Here is a 23,255-nt window from a genome sequence, read left to right as displayed (position 1 = left end):
ATGTGGTTCATTCTTGCTTTATTATTATGTTCCGCCTCTCTGCACCTTGTCAGCATCATTCTCTGTCTTGACAGTCTTGATGAAGTTCCTTGTCTATATTGTCTCGTCAATTGCCCCATGGGATGGCATCCATTGAAACACCTGATTCAGAAGTCTCTTTTTCTTACGTTGATATGTCCAAACCATAAAAGTTATTTCTGCTGGGTATCATCAAAGATATCTCTGTCCATCTTCATCATTTTCTGTCCGTTATTCTATCCAGCGTGAATCATGCTGTACTTCGTCTTAAGAAATTAATTTTAATAGCTTACAATTTATTCCTATTTTTCTTACTAACATCCCATGCTTTCGAACTATACAGGATGACACTCTGGATAATAGTTCTATAGATTTTTTGTTCTTCTTAACATCTTATTACATAAAACTGAATGCAGTGCCCTTGTCATAGCCTATTCTATATTTATTTTTACCATAATATCATTATTACTGGTTCTCTGTTAAAACTTACATGAAGATAATCTACTTTCTCTATGTCTGCAGTCGTAGCTCTGTCCCTCACCAAATTCACAGTGTCAGTTCCACTGCCAAGTACATCTCAATTTATATACAAACTCAAACTCTTCAGCATTTCCATGAGTTTGGATGAACTACACTTAACATGCTCTTGGTATTTGAAGCCATATCCTAGAGATTTTCTCACTTTATTAATCTGGACAGCATCTTCTACAACAGCAAAATTTGGAAGGAGGAAAAGATAAAACCTGGGAAATTTTTTTGATTAGCCCCAAGATAATCCACCAAGGGCCACGTAAATCTGCTGTTGCGATGTTCAGGTTCATAACTGGTCATGATTGTTTGGTAAGCCATCTCACAGGATAGGAATTTCCCATACGTCTGCCTATTGTGTGATGAAGAGATGAATATGGAACACGTCAAAAGATACACAGCATTGCTACAAGAAGATGACGTTGCACAGAAGTACTGGAATGTAAGACGGTGAATGACTTCATTGTCAAGTGCCTAGGCATTGGAATAACAACAATCTTTGTATCAAAAGCCAAAAACGTTTTCTGAAGAAACATCTTATTTTCTTCAAAAAGTAAAAGTCAGGCCTATTTTACTGGAATAGATCCTTAAAATAATACTTCACTGGTCATATCCAATACTGTGATAACGTAGCTTGACTTTAACTGATGTTCACAATGTCTTTAGCATTCTCCAAGTCTCAGCACTCCAGATACCACCTATTAATCATTCCTTACACAATTTTACATCTTTACATTATCTTTTAATTCTTTCTTCCTAGCACTTCTCTTTTTTACTGTACTATTCAGATACTTAAAAGCTTCTCTACTTTGATCAACCTTCACTTCAAGGAGCTTCAAATAAACCTCCTTCTTCTTTGTGATCATCTGAGCAATTTTAACATTTCACCAGCACAGTTTTTCCTTCTACTTATACACACCAATTCTTTTTTGTAGAATCATCTTCTTCCCCTTCAGTAAGGACTTATACTTCTACTAAAGCACTTGGGCATGAGTGATCCATTATGTACCCCATAAACTAGGAATCAACCCAGGAGATCACAGTGGTTACTGGCTTTATGATGCTGCTGGATTCTATTTTCTGAAATGGTTGCTTCCACAGTCTACACCTTGTTTCACTGTTACATCTTACACTTTTAGCTTTGATTGCTGTCTTAAAATTAAATAGTCAGTTATTTACTTTAATCCTCTGTAAATGTATGTAAATAGAATATGCCATTAGGAACATTCAGGATAACAGAGAGGGTTTCATCAGCTTCTTGTCTATGCAGATGACGTGAATATGTTAGGAAAAAATCCACAAACGATTAGGGAAAACACGGAAATTTTACTAGAAGCAAGTAAAGCGATAGGTTTGGAAGTAAATCCCAAAAAGACAAAGTATATGATTATGTCCCGTGACCAGAATATTGTATGAAATGAAAATATAAAAATTGAAGATTTATCCTTCGAAGAGGTGGAAAATTCAAATATCTTCGAGCAACAGTAACAAATAGAAATGACACTTGGGAGGAAATTAAACCCAGAATAAATATGGGAAATGCCTGTTATTATTCGGTTGAGAAGCTTTTGTCATCTAGTCTGCTGTCAAAAATCTGAAAGTTAGAATTTATAAAACAGTTATATTACCAGTTGTTCTATATGGTTGTGAAACTTGGACTCTCACTTTGAGAGAGGAACAGAGATTAAGGGTGTTTGAGAATAAGGTTCTTAGGAAAATATGGAGAAAGTTACACAACGCAGAACTACACACATTATATTCTTCACCTGCCATAATTAGGAACATTAAATCCAGACATTTGAGATGGGCAGGGCATGTGGCACTTATGGACGAATCCAGAAATGCATATAGAATGTTAGTTGGGAGACCAGAGGGGAAAAAGACCTTTGGGGAGGCCGAGACGTAGATGGGAGGATAATATTAAAATGGATTTGAGGGAGGTGGGATATGATGATAGAGACTAGATTGATCTTGCACAGGATAGGGACCAATGGTGGGCTTATGTGAGGGCGACAATGAACCTCTGGATTCCTTAAAAGCCATTCGTAAGTAAGCAAGTACCAGAACAATGGAAAGAGTCCATAATTGTACCTGTCTTTAAAAAGGGGGACGAGACTAACTGTAGTAACTTTTGAGGAATATCATTTTTGTTGACATCGTACAAAATTTTGCCCAATATTCTTTTGAGAAAATTAACTCCATATGTAGATGAAATTATTGGGGATCATCAGTGTGGTTTTAGGTGTAATAGATCGACTATTGATCAGATTTTTTGTATTCGACAGATATTGGAGAAAAAAATGGTAATATAAGGGTATAGTGCATCAGTTATTCGTAGATTTAAAGAAAGCATATGACTCGGTTAAGAGAGAAGTTTTATATGATATTCTTATTGAATTTGGTATTCCCAAGAAACTAGTTTGATTAATTAAAATGTGTCTCAGTGAAACGTACAGCAGAGTCCATATAGGCCAGTTTCTGTCAGATGCTCTTCCAATTCACTGTGGGCTAAAGCAAGGCGATGCATGATCACCTTTACTTTTTAACTTTGCTTTAGGAATATGCCATATGTTGTCCAGGACAACAAAGAGGGTTTGGACTTGGACGAGTTACATCAGCTCCTTGTTTATGCAGATGATGTGACTATGTTAGGAGAAAATCCATAGACTATTAGGGAAAACACGGGAATTTTACTTGAAGGAAGTAAAGAGATAGGTTTGGAAGTAAATTCCGAAAAGACGAAGTATATGATATGTCTCGTGACCAGAATATTGTACGAAATGGAAATATAAAAATTGGAGATTTATCCTTCGAAGAGGTGGAAAAATTCAAATATCTTGGAGCAACAATAACAAATATAAATGACACTCAGAAGGAAATTAAACGTAGATTAAATATGGGAAATGCCTCTTATTATTCGGTTGAGAAGCTTTTGTTATCTAGTCTGCTGCCAAAAAATCTTAAAGTTAGAATTTATAAAACAGTTATATTACTGGTTGTTCTATATGATTGTGAAGCTTGGATTCTCACTTTGAGAGAGAAACAGAGGTTAAGGGTGTTTAAGAATAAGGTGCGTAGGAAAATGTTTGGGGCTAAGAGGGATGAAGTTACAGGAGAATGGAGAAAGTTACATAACGCAGAATTGCATGCACTTTATTCTTCACCTGACATAATTTTAGAAACATCAAATCCAGAAGTTTGAGATGGACAGGGCATGTAGCACATGTGGGGGAATTCAGAAATGCTTATATTGTTAGTTGGGAGCCCAGAGGGAATAAGACATTTGGGGAGGCCAAGACGTAGATAGGAGAATAATATTAAAATGGATTCCAGGGAGGTGGGATATGATGATAGAGACTGGATTAATCTTGCTCAGGATAGTGACTGATGACGGGCTTATGTGAGGGCGACAATGAGCCTCCGGGTTCCTTAAAAGCCATAAGTAAGTGTTTCTTAGCTAGTTCCTTGAGCACATCATTTTCATTCACAGAAACTTTCTCATGTATCTATGTACATGAGGGCCAGTCCATTAAGGTGCTCCTCCCCTGTACCGTTCCTGAGGTACAATTTCTTAGTGGTGGAAATGACCTTTCAGGAGTACGAGTAGTAATTACAGGGAGAATTTCCATTATTGTGAACAGGGTGTGTATTACTAGAAATAAGCAACTGTTATAATGTTGCAGAGCTTCAACAGTGTTTCTTTTTCTTTTTTTTTTTTTTTTCTGGGGTACTCTGGAGGGGGTTACCCCTAAAACCTTCCCTCTCTGCGCCAGTGATTTACCATAATTAACAGCGACTGATTCTTAACATTACAACTAGGCAATGTTGCGTAAGTGTGAATGGCTTATGTTGTTCTGGATGGCTATAAAGCTGCAACCTCCATATACTAAGTCATATGAATAGGGTTGTAACAATATAAATAGTAGGACCTACCTAGGTTGTCAATTAACTTCAAACATGAATATTTTTTATTATGAAGACTTCAAAAAAAAGTATGTACACTTAACGGCAAAAGGAATGGACCGCCAACAATTTCAAAGCGCCAGAGACATAACTTTGCACATATTCGTCTCATCACAGCCCTAGTTCACCAGGTAACACATAATTATACCATTTACATTTTCTGTATTTTGTTTAAGAGTCTAAAATATGTTAGAAAATCGAATGGAAGGTTGATTCTAGATACATCAGAGCTTCTGAAGAGGGAAATAATAATAAAATTGATAAATACAAAATCAAGCAAATATGAACAGGAAAACCACGTATTATGCTGAAATGATATTAACAGTCACAGTAGCGTAAGTCGTTACGGAAATTATTCTATTGGACGAGTTAATAGTATTAACTCAAGGTTCGAATCTCTCACAATCTTATTTTTTTAGTTACAAATTTGCCATCATATATCGTCGCTTATCTGACGAAGTGACGTAAGCGCCAAAACAAAAAATTTGGAGATACTTCGCCAGCACACTTCGTTGGACCATATCTATATTCTGACGAACTGGCGTACATCCATCTCTAATGGTTACTTGGCAGTGAACATCGTGTTATCATCGTAAACGCCATTGCTCTTTCATTCTTTTTCAGACGAACTGGCGTATCAGCCTCGCAAGTCGCTTACGTCTCTTCATTAGGTATTACCATTTTTAAAATTGGTCGTTACGTCTATGTGTGCAGTGTATTGCTAGGCTGCCTATAATCCATGGATTGTCACGTGATGAACATTTATTTATAAATTCGAGCAAACAAACTATTTCAACATTATTAAGCTGTCTGGAGTATGAAATTGGCTCAAAAAGAAACAGTCTCTGCAAAGCAATAGTGTATATCAGTCTCATTAAAGCGGCATTGCATTATATCAAACATGGACGTAATAGTAAAATGGAGAGATGGATCTACTAATGTGGTATCATCTAATGAGATTGAAAGTATTGATTGTGACACATTGAAGGTAGGAGTTGAAATTAAAATGTATTGGTTACCGGAGAAAAAATATTATTAAGGAAAAGTGATTCAGGTGGATTATTCAAAAGAAAATTCTGCGAACGAAGAATCAGAATCGGAGTCTATGGATGCTCCTCTCAGTATTTTGAAAAGCCACACACAAAACAATTTTGAAGCCGATGTAGATGCTAAAACTACTGATAGTACTATTACAAAGGAGCAGTGTTGTCATGAAGAAAATAAAAGACGCGTGCTGGACTTGCCAATTAGTTACTATGAAGACAGTGACTGTGATCCACAATATTCTGAAAAGTGTCAGTTTCTCAAATGCAAAAGTGAAGCTTCTGATATTTGCAAACTTTGTAAATGTTTACTATGTGTTAAGCATTCAAGTGACAATAATGAATGCACTTTCCATCGTTCAGAAGAATCTTCTGAAGAAAAACAACAACTTCAACAGTCATCACGTAAAAAAGTGTTCAAGGTAGTTAAGAATAGTGAACTTCCAAGTACATCTATGTCACCACATCTTTCAAATCTCTATGCAGTGGACGGCGAAAGGAGAGAAGTTCCATTAAAGAAGATTCGTCGTGAAAACAAGAAGAACGTGGCACACAAGAAAAGAACTGTAGGTGAAGCATACACCAGTACTAAAACAAAGAAACTCGTACCAGCTCGCCAATTAAAATCTCGGTGCAATGAAAAGTGTGGTAAGCAAGTAACAGATGATGAGAGAGTAAATATTTTTTCAAGTTTCTATGGAATGAAAAGCCTACAGTTGCAACAAGAGTTCATTGTGCGGCATGTGAAAGTCAAATCCGTAAAACAGTCTAGTACATTGATCTACAGTCTACCTCACAATAATGATACTGTTAACGTATGCAAAACAATGTTTCTAAACTCTCTGGGTATTTCAGAGAGGACAATGTGCACGTCACTTGAAAAGAAGACTCCCGAAGGTATGATTGCTCCCGACAACCGCGGAGGCCGAAATGAAAGACTCAAACTACAAGATAAGCTGCTCAGAGATTCTGTTGTCGCTCATATAAATAAGTTTCCACGAATGGAATCCCATTATTGCCGCAAGTCCACGTCTCGTGAATACTTACACCCTTACCTGACACTGTCTAAAATGCATGCTATGTAGAATGAAGAAACCATCTCACAGCCCAAGGCTAGTTATCAGACTTATTACAGAGTTTTCAAATCAATGAACCTATCGTTCCACCATCCTAAGAAGGACCAGTGCAGTTTGTGTGCAACTTACTGTGATGCTGATGATGTAAAGAAAATTGAGTTGCAGGGTATGTACGATAAACATACAGAAGAAAAGAATGCTGTAAGAAATAAGAAAAACGATGCAAAAATGGCTGCCAAAGAAAATCCTATAGAATTTGCATCTGCGGTATTTGATCTTCAGCAAGTTATTCAACTGCCTATTTCCAAAGAAAGTGCAGTCTTCTATCGAAGGTGTTTGTCAGTGTATAACTTCACAGTGTACAACATTGCCAACAAAGACTGCCATTGCTTCCTGTGGAACGAGACTATCAGCAAGAGGGTATCTTCTGAGATTGCAACCTGTGTGGGAATCTACCTCCAAGAACTAGATGCCAAAGGTGTAAAGAATGTCAGGCTGTTTGCTGATGGTTGCAGTGGCCAGAATAAGAATACCATTGTAGTGAACATGCTAAGCAACTCTAAGAATTTACTGTCTATCAATTTGTGCTTCTTTGAACCTAACCATGGTCAAAACGAAGGTAATTCTGCACACAGCACTATCTCAACAGCTCTGGCTCAGGCAGGAGACATATTCATACCGTGCCAGCTGGTACCTATTGTGCGACTTGCTCGACGTGCTGCTCCGTATGAAGTACTCTCTATGAGGGTAGAAGATTTCTTTGACTACAAAAGTATTTCAGACAGCCTTCGGATCTGATCTCTGAGAGAATTTCAGTCTGGAAATAAGATTGATTGGACTACAGTCAGAGAAGTCAGAGTGATCAAAGACGACCCTAACTGCATTTTTGTAAAAACCAGTCATTTGGACGAACATTATGAGCAGCTATCTCTGAAATCACGGAATATTTCTGAAATTTTGAAACTTCCTCTGCCTCTTCTTAATGTCACCTCTCCAAAGATTTCGGTTGAGAAGTACAACGATTTCTAGCAGCTATGCAAAGGCTCAACACCAGGAATAAGAGATGTTGTTTATAAAACGTTCTACAAGGAACTCCCACAATAATTCTAGGGTACAGTTATTATTATTAACCCATGAACATTTTCAATACTTGTTTGTGTTCCTTAAAATTGTTTTAAACAAATAAATACATTATTCATTAATTTTATGTAATTTAAAAAAATTATTGATTTTGCTTTATTAAAATAAGTTTATAATCCTCTTTATTTCCTAGACTTTCAAATAATTATAATGTATAATAAAAATAAAAAATAAATAAAATTAGTCAAAAAATAAATAAAGAGTAATACAACTCAAAGCAATAGCATAAATTAGTATTATACGATCAGTCATGTGTATGGCGTAAGTGCCTTCCTATTATGAGTGAAATCTTTCGAACAGACGTATCTCCAATTAAGGCCTTCTTGGCCTATAAGATATCAAAATTTTAGAGTTTGCCATTAGTCCTTATTAAGAGGAACAATAAACGAACTGAATCAATGTATTATCTTTGACGTGTCAATTTATTACTTTGAGTTGTAGGTCCGCATATAAACACTTTTCTTTCAACTGCTCTCCTGTAAAATTACACATTTGTCGCTTATGCCACTTTGTCTTTTTAGCGACGATATGTCTCGCAAAGCAATATTTATGCGACGACATCTTTTAGAATATGCCCAAACTCTAATAAATAATAAACTTCCCTCTCTCTTCCAAGAAATACTTCTGTCTCGTCATTACGCTTGAAGATGGCGGAGAGACAAAAAATCCGTCAACAATCTATTGTGTCACGTGTCGGGGGTGGATGTCATACGATGGGGCAGGACTTCTGGAACACATCCACTGTCGGTTTACGGTAGAAGTCTACTAACACATTTTGGAAAACGTAATGATCCCTTCTGCCCGAGAACGATATCCAGAAGGAACACTTTTCTTCCAGCAGGATGATCACCTGGTCGACTGGCCTCCAAAATCACCAGATATGAATCTGATTGAAAATTTGTGATCTACAGTCAAAAGGATCCTACGCTCTAATTGGACAGAACAACCACCCGTTTGGATAGCTGACGAATTGTGGGACAGAGTTCTAGATGCGTGGGAGGAGATGGTCATGAATTTAGACCTGTTCCATAATCTTGTGGACTCAATGCTGCGCAGAATGAGTGCAGTTGTTGACGCAGGTGGTTTGTGGACGAGATACTATTCCCCACCACAGGCATTTTTTTGTTAATATATGAACAAATTGTTTGCTTTTCTTTATTTAATTACTTATTTATGCGTCCGGTTTTTTAGGATGTGAAACAAGTATTTTTGTTTTACAGACCAGGTCTCGCCTATTAATAGCCCACAGGTGATGGGCAGTAATATTTTTTGCAGGGCAGGCATAACGAAGTTTATGAACAAAAGCCATTTGAGGAGGTGGTGGTGTATGATCATCCTCTCCTCTTCTACTTCTTCTTATAGAGGCTGTTATTCACCAGATGTATGGTACATTGGATGATTGGATGTGTGCAGTGGAAGACTTTTAGAAATAAATAGTGTGAATTTGTATAACAGATATAATTAACAAATAATGGATAACAATATTACATGAATGATAATGAAATAACATGTAGATATGAAATTAAGTGAACGAAAATATTACAAGTAATCTGAATAACCAGTGAACCAATAACTGAATCGTGGAGACTTTACCTACACTGGGCGAACATACTTACAACTCGTAATACAATCTAATACAGCCATTTCTCAATAATCAGTTGCTGAACTATTAAACATTTAGTCGTTGAAAGATTCTCTCAATATATGTGTGTGTATATATATATATATATATATATATAGTCAACTAGATATAAACCTCAACATGAACGCCCAGTCAGTATGCCAACTCATAACACATGCCCCATTCAATTACAGATAACATAAAATCTGATTAACCAAATTGAACATACACATGGGCTCCGTATCACACAAAGAATTTACCCAATACAAACTGTCACACGACTGATCACTATATAAATTACCAATTCCACATATGTCTGACATAAACTGTGCATATAGCACTAACAATAATCTCTGTACCTTACAATCAAACAATGCCCGAGAGAGAGAGAGAGAGAGAGAGAGAGATACGATAGATAATAAATAACCGACGATAATTTCAAATACCAATAGTCGTTTGAATAGCAACTGAAACTCAATGCACTCGATTCCTGAATACCGGTGTGGAAACCAATAATAACCAATATGGAGTAGCAAGTACTAGAATAGATAACGAGGCCCATACTATTCCAGTTCATTACACCGTCTATTACGATGTAAGCCAAAAGATCGTAATCACTACGCTATCACCAAAACCGCCTTGGAACTTCAATACTACCTCACATATCAAAGTTATATCTCATCACATAATCCCCGAATACAATACAGCCTCACATATCACAATTACATCACTTCACGTAATTGCAATTACTTAACCCAAGACGTATCATCAGCGAGTGACTTCCATACATGATCCACCACAATATCTCAAACACAAACAACCAAAAATGAGAATAATATCACAACCCAAATTTGCCTATTCCAATAATAACAAATCTGATACAACTTATTGCGGCACTAAATCCCAAGATATATTTCAAACAAGGTTTCATATGATCCGTAAATTCTCAAGTGAAATATAATGATACACTATTCTCGAACAATCTAACACAATGAACTTAAGTTACAAGTGTAGAATACAATTCGAGCTCAATTCCCTGAGTGCACGTCGATTGTCTGAATGAAGTTGTCAGTACGCGGCCTGGCTGCTGAGTAATGTTGTCAATACGGACTCCGGCTCCTGAGTAGTGCTAGATATAACTGCGAATAGCGAAGTAACCTCGCTTTCCCTCTCTCCTCGTCTGACGTAATCAACCGGCCAATAAAAAAATTTGGATAAGAAAATGAAGGAAATCGTAGTGCTATCTATAACATATCGTCTGAGAGCACTCTGTCGGGCGAAGTGACGTACTAGGTGGACAACTACGATGTCGAGCACGGCTCACATTTCACATTTAAACTAATAAATAAATTAAAAACTAAAATAAAAAAAAAATAATTCTCCCGTACTGGGAGGCGAACTCACATAACCTCTGGTATCGATGGGCCACACACAGCTCGTAAAGTTGAGTACATTGTAGATGGACGACTTACAATGAAGAGAGACCATAGCAATGCCTTGAGGTGTAGTGCATTTACACAAGTGAACCGTGCGATAGAACTTAGCATTTCTATCGACCAAGAGTCGGCCCATTCTTTTTGCCATTAAGTGTACATATCAAAAGAGTAAAAAGGTTATTTCACCCATGTTGCAGTTATGAAACAGTTGATATTTAAAATAAGAATAAAAATTTTTTCTCTCCTTTTGTCAATAATGCCACAGACCCTGTATGTATAGGTTGCGTGGCCTCCCATTGGACTGTGGAAGCTGCTGTCTAAGAGATAAGAATATTTATATTTCAAAAACTAGTTGCAAAATTATGCATTTGTTTCATAGTATTGTTGAGATTGAAGTTGTTATCAATGTCAAAGTTCAGTATGATAGAAGAACACCTACTAAGCCAGTCTTATTAGGACTCTTACAGATTTAAACATATGTCACTTTACCTTTCATTCAGTAACAAGATGTGTAATAAAACCGTAGTATAATAAAAGTCATGTTGATTGTCAGAATGTTATTGTTATACAGTAAAACTTCCTTTATACATTGTTATGGTGTCTAAATAAAAAAAACGCATAAGTGAGAAAAATGTATAATTTAAATGATATTTAATAACATCTGAAATAACATTTGAAGACTATATGGGAAGAATGAGTGAAGTCAATATTAGTACAATTTTCACAAGAAAAAATTGGAACTTCATGATTAGGCCATCTTTGAGTATATAAATATAGTATTCAAATTTATAACACATTGTTGAAGAATTTAAGGTTATTTATAGGATATCTTAATTGCTTAGAGCCAAAGCTGACTCGTAATTTACATTTCAAACTCCAATCCAGAAAATTTTACTTACCGGTATCTTCTTACTGTGTGATCTTCATTTGCCTAGTATTTTAGACTGCTTGTTTCTAAGTAGTAAATCATGCTGTGTTACAAAATGTTTTATTGTTTCTGAAGCAGTAACAGTGTCATTAAAGGACACAAGTTTGTTGGAGACAAGCATGGATAGCTTCGAATTTCAATAATAATGAACAGTGCTGTATTTTCGTGTTCTTACATTTCCTCAGCTAACCTATTTTCGAGCAAAATTGATTTAGAACATATAAATGGTGTTTAATTTCTCTTGAGGTTTAAAATAATTGTATAAGTATGAAAAAAAAAACTAAACTAAAAACGTATATCTGAAATAAGTTAACAGGGATGTGTATTTCTTTGTTTCCTTCTCCAGGCTATCATTGATGCTCTTGGTGGAGGACGTCGAAACCGCGTGCTGGCAGGCCTGTACATGGGTAGATCGGATGTAGCTCTCATGGTGCGACAAGCGGCACTTCATGTATGGAAGGTGGTTGTAACAAATACCCCTCGTACACTACGGGAGATACTGCCAACACTTTTCGGTCTTCTCTTGGGTTGTTTAGCTAGTACCAGCTATGACAAGAGACAGGTATGAAATAATTACCTCTTCATTTCATTCTTATTCTAATGGCGAGCATTGGAGGTTGAGTCTATTTGTTGCATTAATGTTTCCTGCTTCTTGTAATTTTTTATCTTGTTCGGAACAGACTAGTAGGTGGTTGTTGTATAATAATTAAACAGATGTAATTCTTATCAAAAGTTTTACCATAATTATTCCCATAATTTTATTAATGCCAATTAATGCTTGTTGATAAATCAAATTTTTTTAATGCTGGAGTAGCAGTTTTAATATAAATTTACTTCTTCAACTTCCCCTGTAATTGCGAGAAGAAGAATTTTTTTTCCCCTCTCCACTTATGATACCCATTAGTCTGTCACTTCATCCGAATCTTAAAAAAACATTTGGGTATATCTGTTGGCCTAGTTTCTATAAAAGATACAAATATGACTTGATCTTATGTATGTTCGTGTGCCTTGCTTGATCATATGAGTGCACACTTCAAAGACAGTAAAGTAGGAGAGAGAAGGAGAAGGAGGGGGATTCTCTCAGCTTTGAAAAGCTATGTATATGAATCTATTTTTAATAAGTCTGTGAAAGACACAACAAAATAAATCCAGTTTCTTAAATATAAATCAGCAAACTGATAACGTCACGTAAGTAATTAAAAAAAGCTGGGAAGAGGTGGATTAAAATAACACCTCAACAATTTAAAAAATTCGTCTATATAAAAAGTTGCTTCATTACACTCAGATATGCACTGTATTTTATAGTCTAGAATTTGGAAACACACTGATCTAGAAAGAATGCACATCTACAACATGAAGATGAAACATTAATTTTATCACTGCCAGGAGCATCGTAGCCTATAATCATAAATAGGGTAAAAATTTACCATGGTTTTCAAGTTTGATATAAATATCCATTTAGCCTAACATAAGAGAATAACAGACATTGGCTTAATTGTTAACGAAATACAAAAGGCAATTCAGGTACAAAATACAGCAACAATAAAGTATAAAATGCACAATTTAGTGATTACTGACTTCTTCATTCTTGAAGTTATATTTTTAATATCATATGAGCAGTTGGTAAATATCCAGAAGGATGACAAATTGCTATTATTATTCTGATTTTTTAAACTAAACCAAACTATAATGGAAAGTGTAGATTTAGTGCTGTAAAAGAAGTCGTAATATGCAAATGTGTTTCAATAATAAAGCCTGGTTCATAAAGATCTCAGAAGGTATCACTTCTTTGGTATTACAATCCTGCAGACAATACCACTAAAAGTAAATGGAAATCATCTTGTGTAAATTATTAAGGAATTGGGGCTGTTTAATTAACTGTATTTTTCTGCAAGAAGGAAGAGTATTTTATACAATAAGTTCTTGGGTTGAAGTGCACAAGACTAAGTTCCATTCTATTCTAAATCAAACAAGGGTAGCTCAGTTGCTTTCACATTCTGTTTAAATGAATTGACAGTTTAATTTTGTGGAAAGACTGTTGTGGTTTAAAGTGTTATTATAGACAGTTACCGTAGAATATAAGAATAAGATCCAAACATTTGACGTGATTTACTTTAAGGTTGCCGCTCGTACTTTGGGTGACCTAGTGAGGAAGCTGGGTGAACGTGTATTGCCTGAGATCATCCCAATTCTCGAGAAGGGGCTGGAGTCAGATCAGCCAGATCAACGGCAGGGAGTGTGTATTGGTCTGTCAGAGATAATGGCCTCTACTAGCAAGGACATGGTTCTAACATTTGTTAATAGTTTGGTGCCAACTGTTAGAAAAGCTCTGTGTGATCCACTGCCAGAAGTGAGACAAGCTGCTGCAAAAACTTTCGACAGCCTGCACTCTACTGTTGGAGTACGAGCACTTGATGACATCCTGCCTGCAATGCTGAACCAACTGGTATGCACATTACTTTGCAATTTATGATGATTATTTTTTTTTATTTACATATGTTAATAAGAATTATATGTGAGTTGGTTTATTTCCAATGACTCTGGGTATGATCAATTAAGATCTTCAATTTGTTTAGAAGTAAATTCTACTGTATAAGTTTCTTCTGTTATGTGCAAATGTGCTGAAATACAAATTGTTTAAAAAATACAGTAAAACCTGTTCAAAATGGAAGTGACATGGTCCTAATTTTTTTTCCGTTGTGGACAGGTTTCCGTATTAGTCAGGTGTGAAGTTAAAATTACATATTTTATCATTTGTATATATGAAAAAAAAAATGGCATGCCACAAACTGCAAGAAGTACAAAATATTCTGTTTAACACTACTCACTTTAAATCAGCTTTCTGTCGCTTATTCCATTGGTGAATCATATTGATGAAAATGAGATTTGCTGTATAAATATTATAGTAACTTACTCATTAAACACCATTAAAGTTTACTAATGTTAAATTTAATATTCAACACTTTACTATAATACTGTACTATATAATCACAGCACATTATTTAATTGAACTAGGAGCCATCCACTAGAAGCCTTGAATTCTGGCTTATCTAATTTCTTTGCCAGTTCAAGGGTTTGCTTTGCGGAGTAGGTCCAAAAATTGACATGGTCTTTGAAAGAGCATGCACAACAGTTCATTTATTTCCACATTATTGACTGCAAGCCATTTACTCATGATACAGTCTTTATTTTTTGAAGTGTCACACCTGAGTTTTCCACAACTGAACTTCAACTTTATTTCCCATACACTTTGTTTCTCATTTAACTCTGCAACTTTTACTTCATCACTTAATGATAGTGTCACATTTTTACGCAACTTTTTTCTTTTACCACGAAATCACTACACTTGCATTCTACCCAGCTACGACAGTATACGGATGTGAAGCATTGAAAATCTTTGAAGGGTCTCGTCTGCCTAGTCAACAGGGTAATAAAATTTATGACCTCCAGGCTAACACATCCTCGTACCCTCTAAAATTTTGCAAAGAAAGCTTGTTTTTATCTTAATGACCTACATATTTTGTACTTTCCTCGAAATTACACACTGTTTCGAAATATAGTTTACATTAAATTAGTATGTCCAAAATATTATTACCATTTTGAACAGTAGCAGACAGTTTCCGTTTCTGCATTGGACAGTTTCCATTTTATTCAGGAAAAATTACATATAATACATACGAATTTCACCGGGACCAATAAATTGTTCCGAAATAGACAGGATTCCAGATTATTCAGCTTCCGATTTGAGCAGGTTTCACTGTACTATTTATCCACTGTTTTAATTCATCATCATCCTCTTTCCCATTTTATCTTGTACAACTTAGTGCAATAATTTGATAAGAATTTTATGTTTCATGTTTCATGAAACAGTTTAATATTTAAAGTTGTTAGACAGAGGAGCTCTGATGGGGAACATTGATGAAATGGAGGGATTGTTCTCCACTGTATTAGAGTGTCAGACACTTTTGATTCGTCAAGACATGGTCTAGCAGAAGAGAAAATGCATGTTGATACAGTGAAATCTCAGTATAACGTACATCAAAACATAAAATTATTTATACTTTATTTTGAAAGGTGCGTTATATTGAAAAAAAAAAAGAAAGTTCCATCCAAACAAAGTTGTTTGGATTTTACATTAGATAATGTGGAGTGATTCCACAACTTAGCTTTCATTTACTGCAGCTGTGTTTACACCCCATGCAAGATTCAACAAACTCAAGAAACCCACTATGCCTATGCAAAACTTCAAGGAGTGTAGGAAATTGAGTTAAAATATATACTGTTGTCACTAGTTTTTTTTTTATATACCTCCCATAGGTCTATCTTTCGAACTCCTCAGTGTGATGTGTACTTGTCAAGGTAACGGCACAGCATCGATGCCCCTCCCTTAGGTAACACGACTCTATTAAAAAAAACATTGACCCTTTCACTCACTGCAGGGTGCTCTGCCATGAAGAAACTTGGTTCAACTACTGACAGCATTTTTTCATGGCACTCCAGTTTTCAGAGAAGAACATTCGTAGTAGGTCTTCGTATTTAAATATAGTCGTGTGTACCCCCTTCTCTCTTATCTGGGCTGGGAATTGACAATGGCTGTGTTATTATAGTTATTTCTATGCATTATATACATTATTTAAACCTTTTATATAAATATTGTTATATCAATATTTTACTGGCTTATTCCAGTTTATATTAATTTGCAATTAGGCAAAATCCATATCTCTGTCAGTAGGCCTACTGCCATCGTCATCATCATTGTTGCTTGGTCAAAAATTAATTATTATTTCGTCAATGACATCATTCATTCCTCCGGCCTTCTAAAGGTATTTTTCCTCTAATGCAGTGACGTGTCTGTAGTGTCCATTCCAGTCCCCTGTAGTCACAACAGAAAGGCAAAGAAAGACCTTTCATTTTCAAGATTTATAAGTTAGTCCGATCTCCTACCAGTGGTACTCTACTACAATAATACAGCTATGCTACGTCGCTTTTAAGTCACTGCACGTGGTTTTAAATGGAAGTTCTCACAGTAGCACAACGGATATGAGATCACTACACCACCTGCTGGCGACGAGTTGTGCGTGACCTCACTACCTTGCGACAACCAGTCACTTGAGATGGCTGAAGAAGAATGGAACAATATTATCTTCGTTCAACTAGTAGAACAATATCTGTGCCTATACAATCATAATTTGGAGGAATACGCAAGGAGAGATGTAATTGAGAAAGCATGGACAGAGATTGCACAGCAGCAAAACAGTACAGATAGGCCTAAGCAATAATTGTGTTCATTTATTTGAATTCGATGCTACAACAGAGTAGAAGCTCCATTCAGTAGTTACATGTGTTATGTTATAAATAAAATAAAATAATTAGAAATAGAAACCGAGAGAAAAAACAGAAAGAGTGGAAAGAAATGAAAGAGGGAGGGAGAGAAGGAGGGAGGGAGGGGGTATATATGTATATATATTTCATCTCAAAACTTCCCAGTCTAAATAACTAATTATTTAAATTGAATTCAATTTAAACAAGAAACACGTCAATTTAGATATTGAGGGGGAAGTCTGAAACCAGACTTAATTGCATTTTAGATTTCACCCCCCAACCAATCCCACTTTGAAATTTCAAATGGCACCCCTTAAAATACAGGAATCTTGAAAACTGCTTTTGAATAATTGTCAATTTGATTTTTGTGATATATACTTATGGAGACCTAATTTTAGAAGCATATTATAATTTAGTGCATACAAAACAATTATAAAGTGTAGTCAATGAAGAATTATTTTTCAAATCTTCAAAATTACGAATTATAAATCCAGAATTTCATTTTCCATTTCTTGGGCACAAACAAAAGCCTCTCTATTGATGTTGTTCCTAATATATGGCTTCTGAGATATTGATAAGCTATGACGACATCATCATCATCATCATCATCATCAGAAGACATCTTCCAAACATCTGTGTATCGGTCACGTCTATGTGTGCGAGGTCCTTATCTATCAGTCCCTGTGCGATAACGAAGCTATCACTTGCATTCCGGTAGCGTCATAGTAGTGTAACACTGGTGGGAGACCAGCCTTAGACAGAATAATGTCTCCCGTCATATAATGTGCTCAAATGTAGTATTTCACCTTATCCCAGACCAACTCAATCACAATGAAGAAATCAATGACCATATGATTTGAAAAGCTTGTCTTTGATTTATCAAGGCTCAGCTCACCCTTCCTGGGCTTGATTTCCATCTAGATCATGAGGGAATTTATGATGGACAAAGCTGAAGCAAGGTGTTCTGTTTCTCCTCACCATGGTCATCATTTCACCAATACTTCACAGTCAACCTCAGTTTGTGAGGTCCCAAGTCAGACCTCTGGAACAAATAAAAAATTATTTAAGGTTATACTGTAGGGTGGTCCTGCTCATAGTGACATTATAATCCACTCTTTTTCTTAGCAACTAAACAACCATGTCTCTCCTAATGGCATACTTGGCATATGGTTTGTCTAATTGTTTGCAGTAGTATGAGGTATTATCCATTACAATGACATATTCTTCAGGCAAATTGGACAGATCTTGATTCTGAGTCCTTTTTTTTTTTTTTTTTTTCAGAATTACTTAATTTCATCTGCCTATGATAGTTTTCCGTTGATATGTTTGCTTGCTTATAAACTAACTGGGCTTCCCATAGAAACCCATTTTCTAACCCCACATATACAACAATCAATCTGCTCTATGCTCTTTCCCATGCTGTTGCACCTTCCTTCTGCCAGCATTTACGAAACTTAATATTGCTGTCAATCCATGTTTTGTCCGTATAAAATATAGTTTTGTTCTGCAGTCTAAACTGCTTCATGGGAACAATGTATCATGTGCACAATCCACAATGTCTGGCCTTTCAATGAGTAACTTCCTCTATCCTTGGCACTTCTTTCACACAAACTCCATTGTTTTTAATAGATTCCAGAATGAATAACTTACCATCACTCATTTCTCTATTTCAAAACCGGAATCACCTTCCTAACTGTTGATACTACTTCTTCCTTAACCAGATAGAATTTTTCGATTACATCCCGAATGACATGTTGATCGAACTTGCAGAACTATAACAAAATAGTAACACACAGTGATTCATTATGTCAGTATATTGCTGAACATAACCATTAGAACAGTTACTTGTAAACATTAAATATATATCTATTTTTTCTTGGAGTAGTGTGATGTTCAATTGGTTGCAATTCAGCCTTCTTAATTCTCTTCACAGAAGTAATACTTTTGCCAGAGTATTTAGCCGCTCCCTGATACTCTCAAGAGTCCACACCTGTGGAGTAACGGTCAGCGCGTCTGGCTGCGAAACCAGGTGGCCCGGGTTCGAATCCCGGTCAGGGCAAGTTACCTGGTTGAGGTTTTTTCCGGGGTTTTCCCTCAACCCAATGCGAGCAAATGCTGGGTAACTTTCGGTGCTGGACCCCGGACTCATTTCACCGGCATTATCACCTTCATATCATTCAGACGCTAAATAACCTAGATGTTGATACAGCGTCGTAAAATAACCCAATAAAATAAAAAAAAAAAAAAAAAAAGATACTCTCAAGAGGTTCCAACAAACATTTATTTAAATTTCCTCCTCACAACACTTAATTGAATTTGTAGTAATTTCCCTTTCTTCACTGTGGACAACAAGGTTACTGTTTCTAGACAGTGATGTGATTTCACCAGAATCGCTACACTTTGGTTGCTGTTCGATCTTCAATGTTATAATGTTATGGGTACTCAGTGAAGAAAATACACAGCTCTATGTTTTTTGACAAGAGAATATGACACGAAGCATGCACATACTGCTCTGTTAGCTTCACCCTGACAACACATGGTACATAGTAAAATCAACACAATTTGAAGAAGTTCTTCATTTTAGTTGGGTTGTTTTCCTCAATAATTTATCTTCTACATACTATTGAATTTCATTTAATGAAATGAAAATCATTCTTGCTTATAGTTACCAGATGAAAAAATTTAAAAACAGGACATTTTATCTGAAAAAGCAGGATTTTCCATCAACCCTTTTGAGTCTCATGTTGGGTGACATCCGCCACTACAATATCCGTGTTGCATCCCACGGCGGGCAGCATCCGACATATTTCTCGCGTGAAGTGACTGCGATATTTAAATCCATGTCCCATCTCGGGTGACATCTGCCCCTGCAATATCCATGTTGCAGTCCCACGGCGGGAAACATCCGACACATTTTTCACGCAGACTGACTGCAGTATTTAAATCCGTCCACAAAGGGTTAAAAGCAGGGCATGATGGACTAACTTGACATGACTTTTTTTTTTTTTTTGTTTGTACTAATAATAAATCTATAACCAAAATTTTCTTGGTAATTTTCGCTTTTTCAAAAATACATGATGTCATCATGTATAATTAACCATCCTGAGACCAAAAATCGCATTTTTGAAATTTTTGTTTGTCTGTCTATCTGGATGTTTATTACCTTTTCACATGATAATGGCACAACCGATTTATATCAAAATTGCAATGTAAATTAAGTTTGTTTGACTTAGATTGTAGCTATATGGCATTCAAAATACTTCATTTAAAAGGGAGGTCATAAGGGGGCCTGAATTAAATAAATCGAAATATCTCGCTTGTTAGTGATTCTTATGAAAAATATTACATAACAAAAGTTTCTTTAAAACGGTTTCTGATAAGTTATATTTTATGCAAAATTTTGATAGGACTGATATTTAACGAGATACACGAGTTTTAAAATGACAATGCATTTTATCAGCACCACCTCAGACTAGTAGGCTATAATGAAAGTGTTGTTGTAGACAAATGACTTCGTCTATAAGGTGCCTTGCACAACAACAAATGGAAGCTATTCTTTTAACACTATTTTATACGGATATAATTTGAAACCTTGTTCAAACTTTTGAAGGACTGTTTTGTTCTTTATTCATCGCTTTAGGGTCATAATGGTCGTGAAGCAGACTCAAGGAGACAACTCAATGACCAAGCCTGAAAGGCACAGTTGGGTAGAGTCGACTTTGTCATATTTCGCCCTTGGTTGCTTTGTCCAAACTTTGTACGTATACGCCAAGTATCCATCTGGAAATTTGGTTTGCGTCCTCTTTGGTGATGGTGCATATGAGGAACTGCTGCTTTCATGATGTGGTAATTGTTACTCATCATATGTTGGTGTATCATCTCTAAAATCGCTGTCTGTATCCTCATTATTATCCATCCTCATGGACAAGTGTATGGACCTCCACCATAATTAGGTCCTCTAACAATTCCTTCTTGATTTGTTCAAATTTTATAAGATCAATTTGACGTGATGTTTCCTCTGGTAGTCCGAAGAAATCCGCCAATAGTTTCACTAATATTGCTGGAGTAATAGTTCCCATTGCTGGTGGGTGTGCAACATACATGTTCATTTCCAGACAAGTTGTGTCTGTCAACAACATTTCCATACTTGTCAGTCAGTTCTTGGAAAAGCAAAACAATGGACAGACGTTGCAGCATAGCACTCAAAGTGTGTGTATAAGGAATATCATAGCGCTCATGAATATGACTGTAGAATCTCTACCTGTTGACCATTGCACCTTAAAATTTGTCAACATCTCTGATACCCTTTTCTGTAACACATGTTTTGGTTCTCCAACCAGCAACGATATCTAAGGTACCATTCCCTTGTAAGTATGGGTCAATAATTCCATCATGTACTGATTGTGGAAACCACATACAGTAATTTAGTCTTGCCTGGCTATGTGTGGTGTATTACATGTCTTTTATAGATCTTTAGTTTTAAAAATGTAGCAAGTACATGCACAGATGTTGCTGATATCCCATTCTCTGGGCTAAATGATGTATAGATTTTATCAGACTATTTTCCACCTATTCCCTATGTCGCCTGATGTTTCCTCAGTTAACATGTCATCTCCTTTCCTTCTCCTTTTCCAAAACTGAACCTGTGTTCCTGAATTTTGCTACTAATTTATAAGTTGTACTTCTACATGAAATTGGAAATTATGAATATTTTTGGCGAAATTTCCTATGCATTGTCCTCCACAATTCGTGCTTCGTGAAAATATCATATATGAAAACACACTGTTCCACACTGTACTTCGTAACACTACATAATGACTTGAAAGAAAAAAGCGTGGCCTTCGAGCGCTGATATCGGGCATGCTCCACCTACTTAGAGTTTGGGTAACTGACATGCCTCTGACTGCCACTTACACTCATACCATGCTGGTGTAATGATAAGCTGTGCATATTGTAGAATGTGCAATGTAAATAAGAATTCTGTATTCTTTTCTGGAATAAATTAAAGAAGGTCGTAATCTACCAATAGTCCTACTCACAAGGGACACCTTTGATCTCAAACGATCGAAACCACACGAAAACATGCTTAGAATAACAATCGATCATAAACAAACAATGGTGTGTGTCATTTCCATGCAAAACGTTGCATTCTACCTCAAGTGACATTTTAATAGAGAGAAACAAAGTAACAAGATATCAATACCATAGGAGGGAAATTATACGTAATTCAATGACGTCAGTGTATCATTACATTTTCGATCAACAGTGCCAAAAACTCTGCTTAAAGTACTTATAATAGCGCAAAACACACATATACAGCAGTACCACACACTTGATAGTGCTTATATTAGTCCTCAAAGTGCAGATGCTGGATTTCGATGAAGTGGTTAAAACAAAGTGGAAGAGAACAATGTGCATACCTCACAAAAGCCACGTTATCACATTCCAAATCACTTTCACATTCATGCAAACCAATATCAAAAGCCACACTAATAACATTTTCAAATGATGATGTTGGTATGTCAATGTCATAACCTGGCTTTTGCCAAGCATATTGCAACATAGACTTATACGTAGGTGCAGAAAATTGATTGTAAATCACAGAGTGAAGTGATGGTTTGGCACATTGTAGTCTTACAAAATCAGTAATCCTTCTGATATAGAGCTTATATTGCCGAAAGAACTAAATATCAAGAGGTTGTCAATATTTTGTTGTTTTCAGTGGCAATATCTTCAGCATAACGTCTTTGTTTGGAAAACTTGCATCTAGAAGGGTACAATCTGTATGACCTGACCAGGAATCGCACAACAATAGGCTCTTTTCACTTGTTACATGTTCACCAAGGACTGAAGTTAGAAAACGTTTCATGTGTTCTTCAGTCATTTTTCCACTTTTGCTTGCCTCCATATGAATCTTAGCATGTAGGCTTTCACAGCTGGAGTCTATTTGAAATGAAGTTTCCTGGTTAAAATGTCTTGGTCTACTGATGAAGATATTCCCAGACGTTTTGTCTACTACTGCGGCAGACATCTTCAGTGGTTAGGTAACCTAGGTCGAAGTCTTCTGCTAGGAGTACCTGTCTGCCGCAGTATTAGACGAAACGTCTGGGAATATCTTCACCAGTAGACCACAGCATCTTAGCCCGGAAACTTCATTTCAAATACTCCACATGAATGTTT

General features: G+C 36.1%; 1 protein-coding gene across 1 annotated transcript in view; it reads left to right on the top strand.

Annotated features, from left to right (window-relative positions):
• The window catches only part of l(3)80Fj (lethal (3) 80Fj), a 499,933-nt gene that overhangs the window by 349,211 nt on the left and 127,467 nt on the right, over nt 1–23,255 (top strand). The window contains exons 30-31 of the mRNA XM_069845727.1: nt 12,100–12,315; nt 13,873–14,199. Of these exons, the coding sequence (XP_069701828.1) occupies nt 12,100–12,315; nt 13,873–14,199 (543 nt within the window). The remainder of the gene's footprint in view (nt 1–12,099; nt 12,316–13,872; nt 14,200–23,255) is intronic.

The sequence above is a fragment of the Periplaneta americana genome, chromosome 14, assembly GCF_040183065.1.
Source record: "Periplaneta americana isolate PAMFEO1 chromosome 14, P.americana_PAMFEO1_priV1, whole genome shotgun sequence".
NCBI classification, from domain to species: domain Eukaryota; kingdom Metazoa; phylum Arthropoda; class Insecta; order Blattodea; family Blattidae; genus Periplaneta; species Periplaneta americana.
Note: the sequence above shows the minus strand (reverse complement) of the source record. Positions and strands in the feature narration are given on the sequence as shown.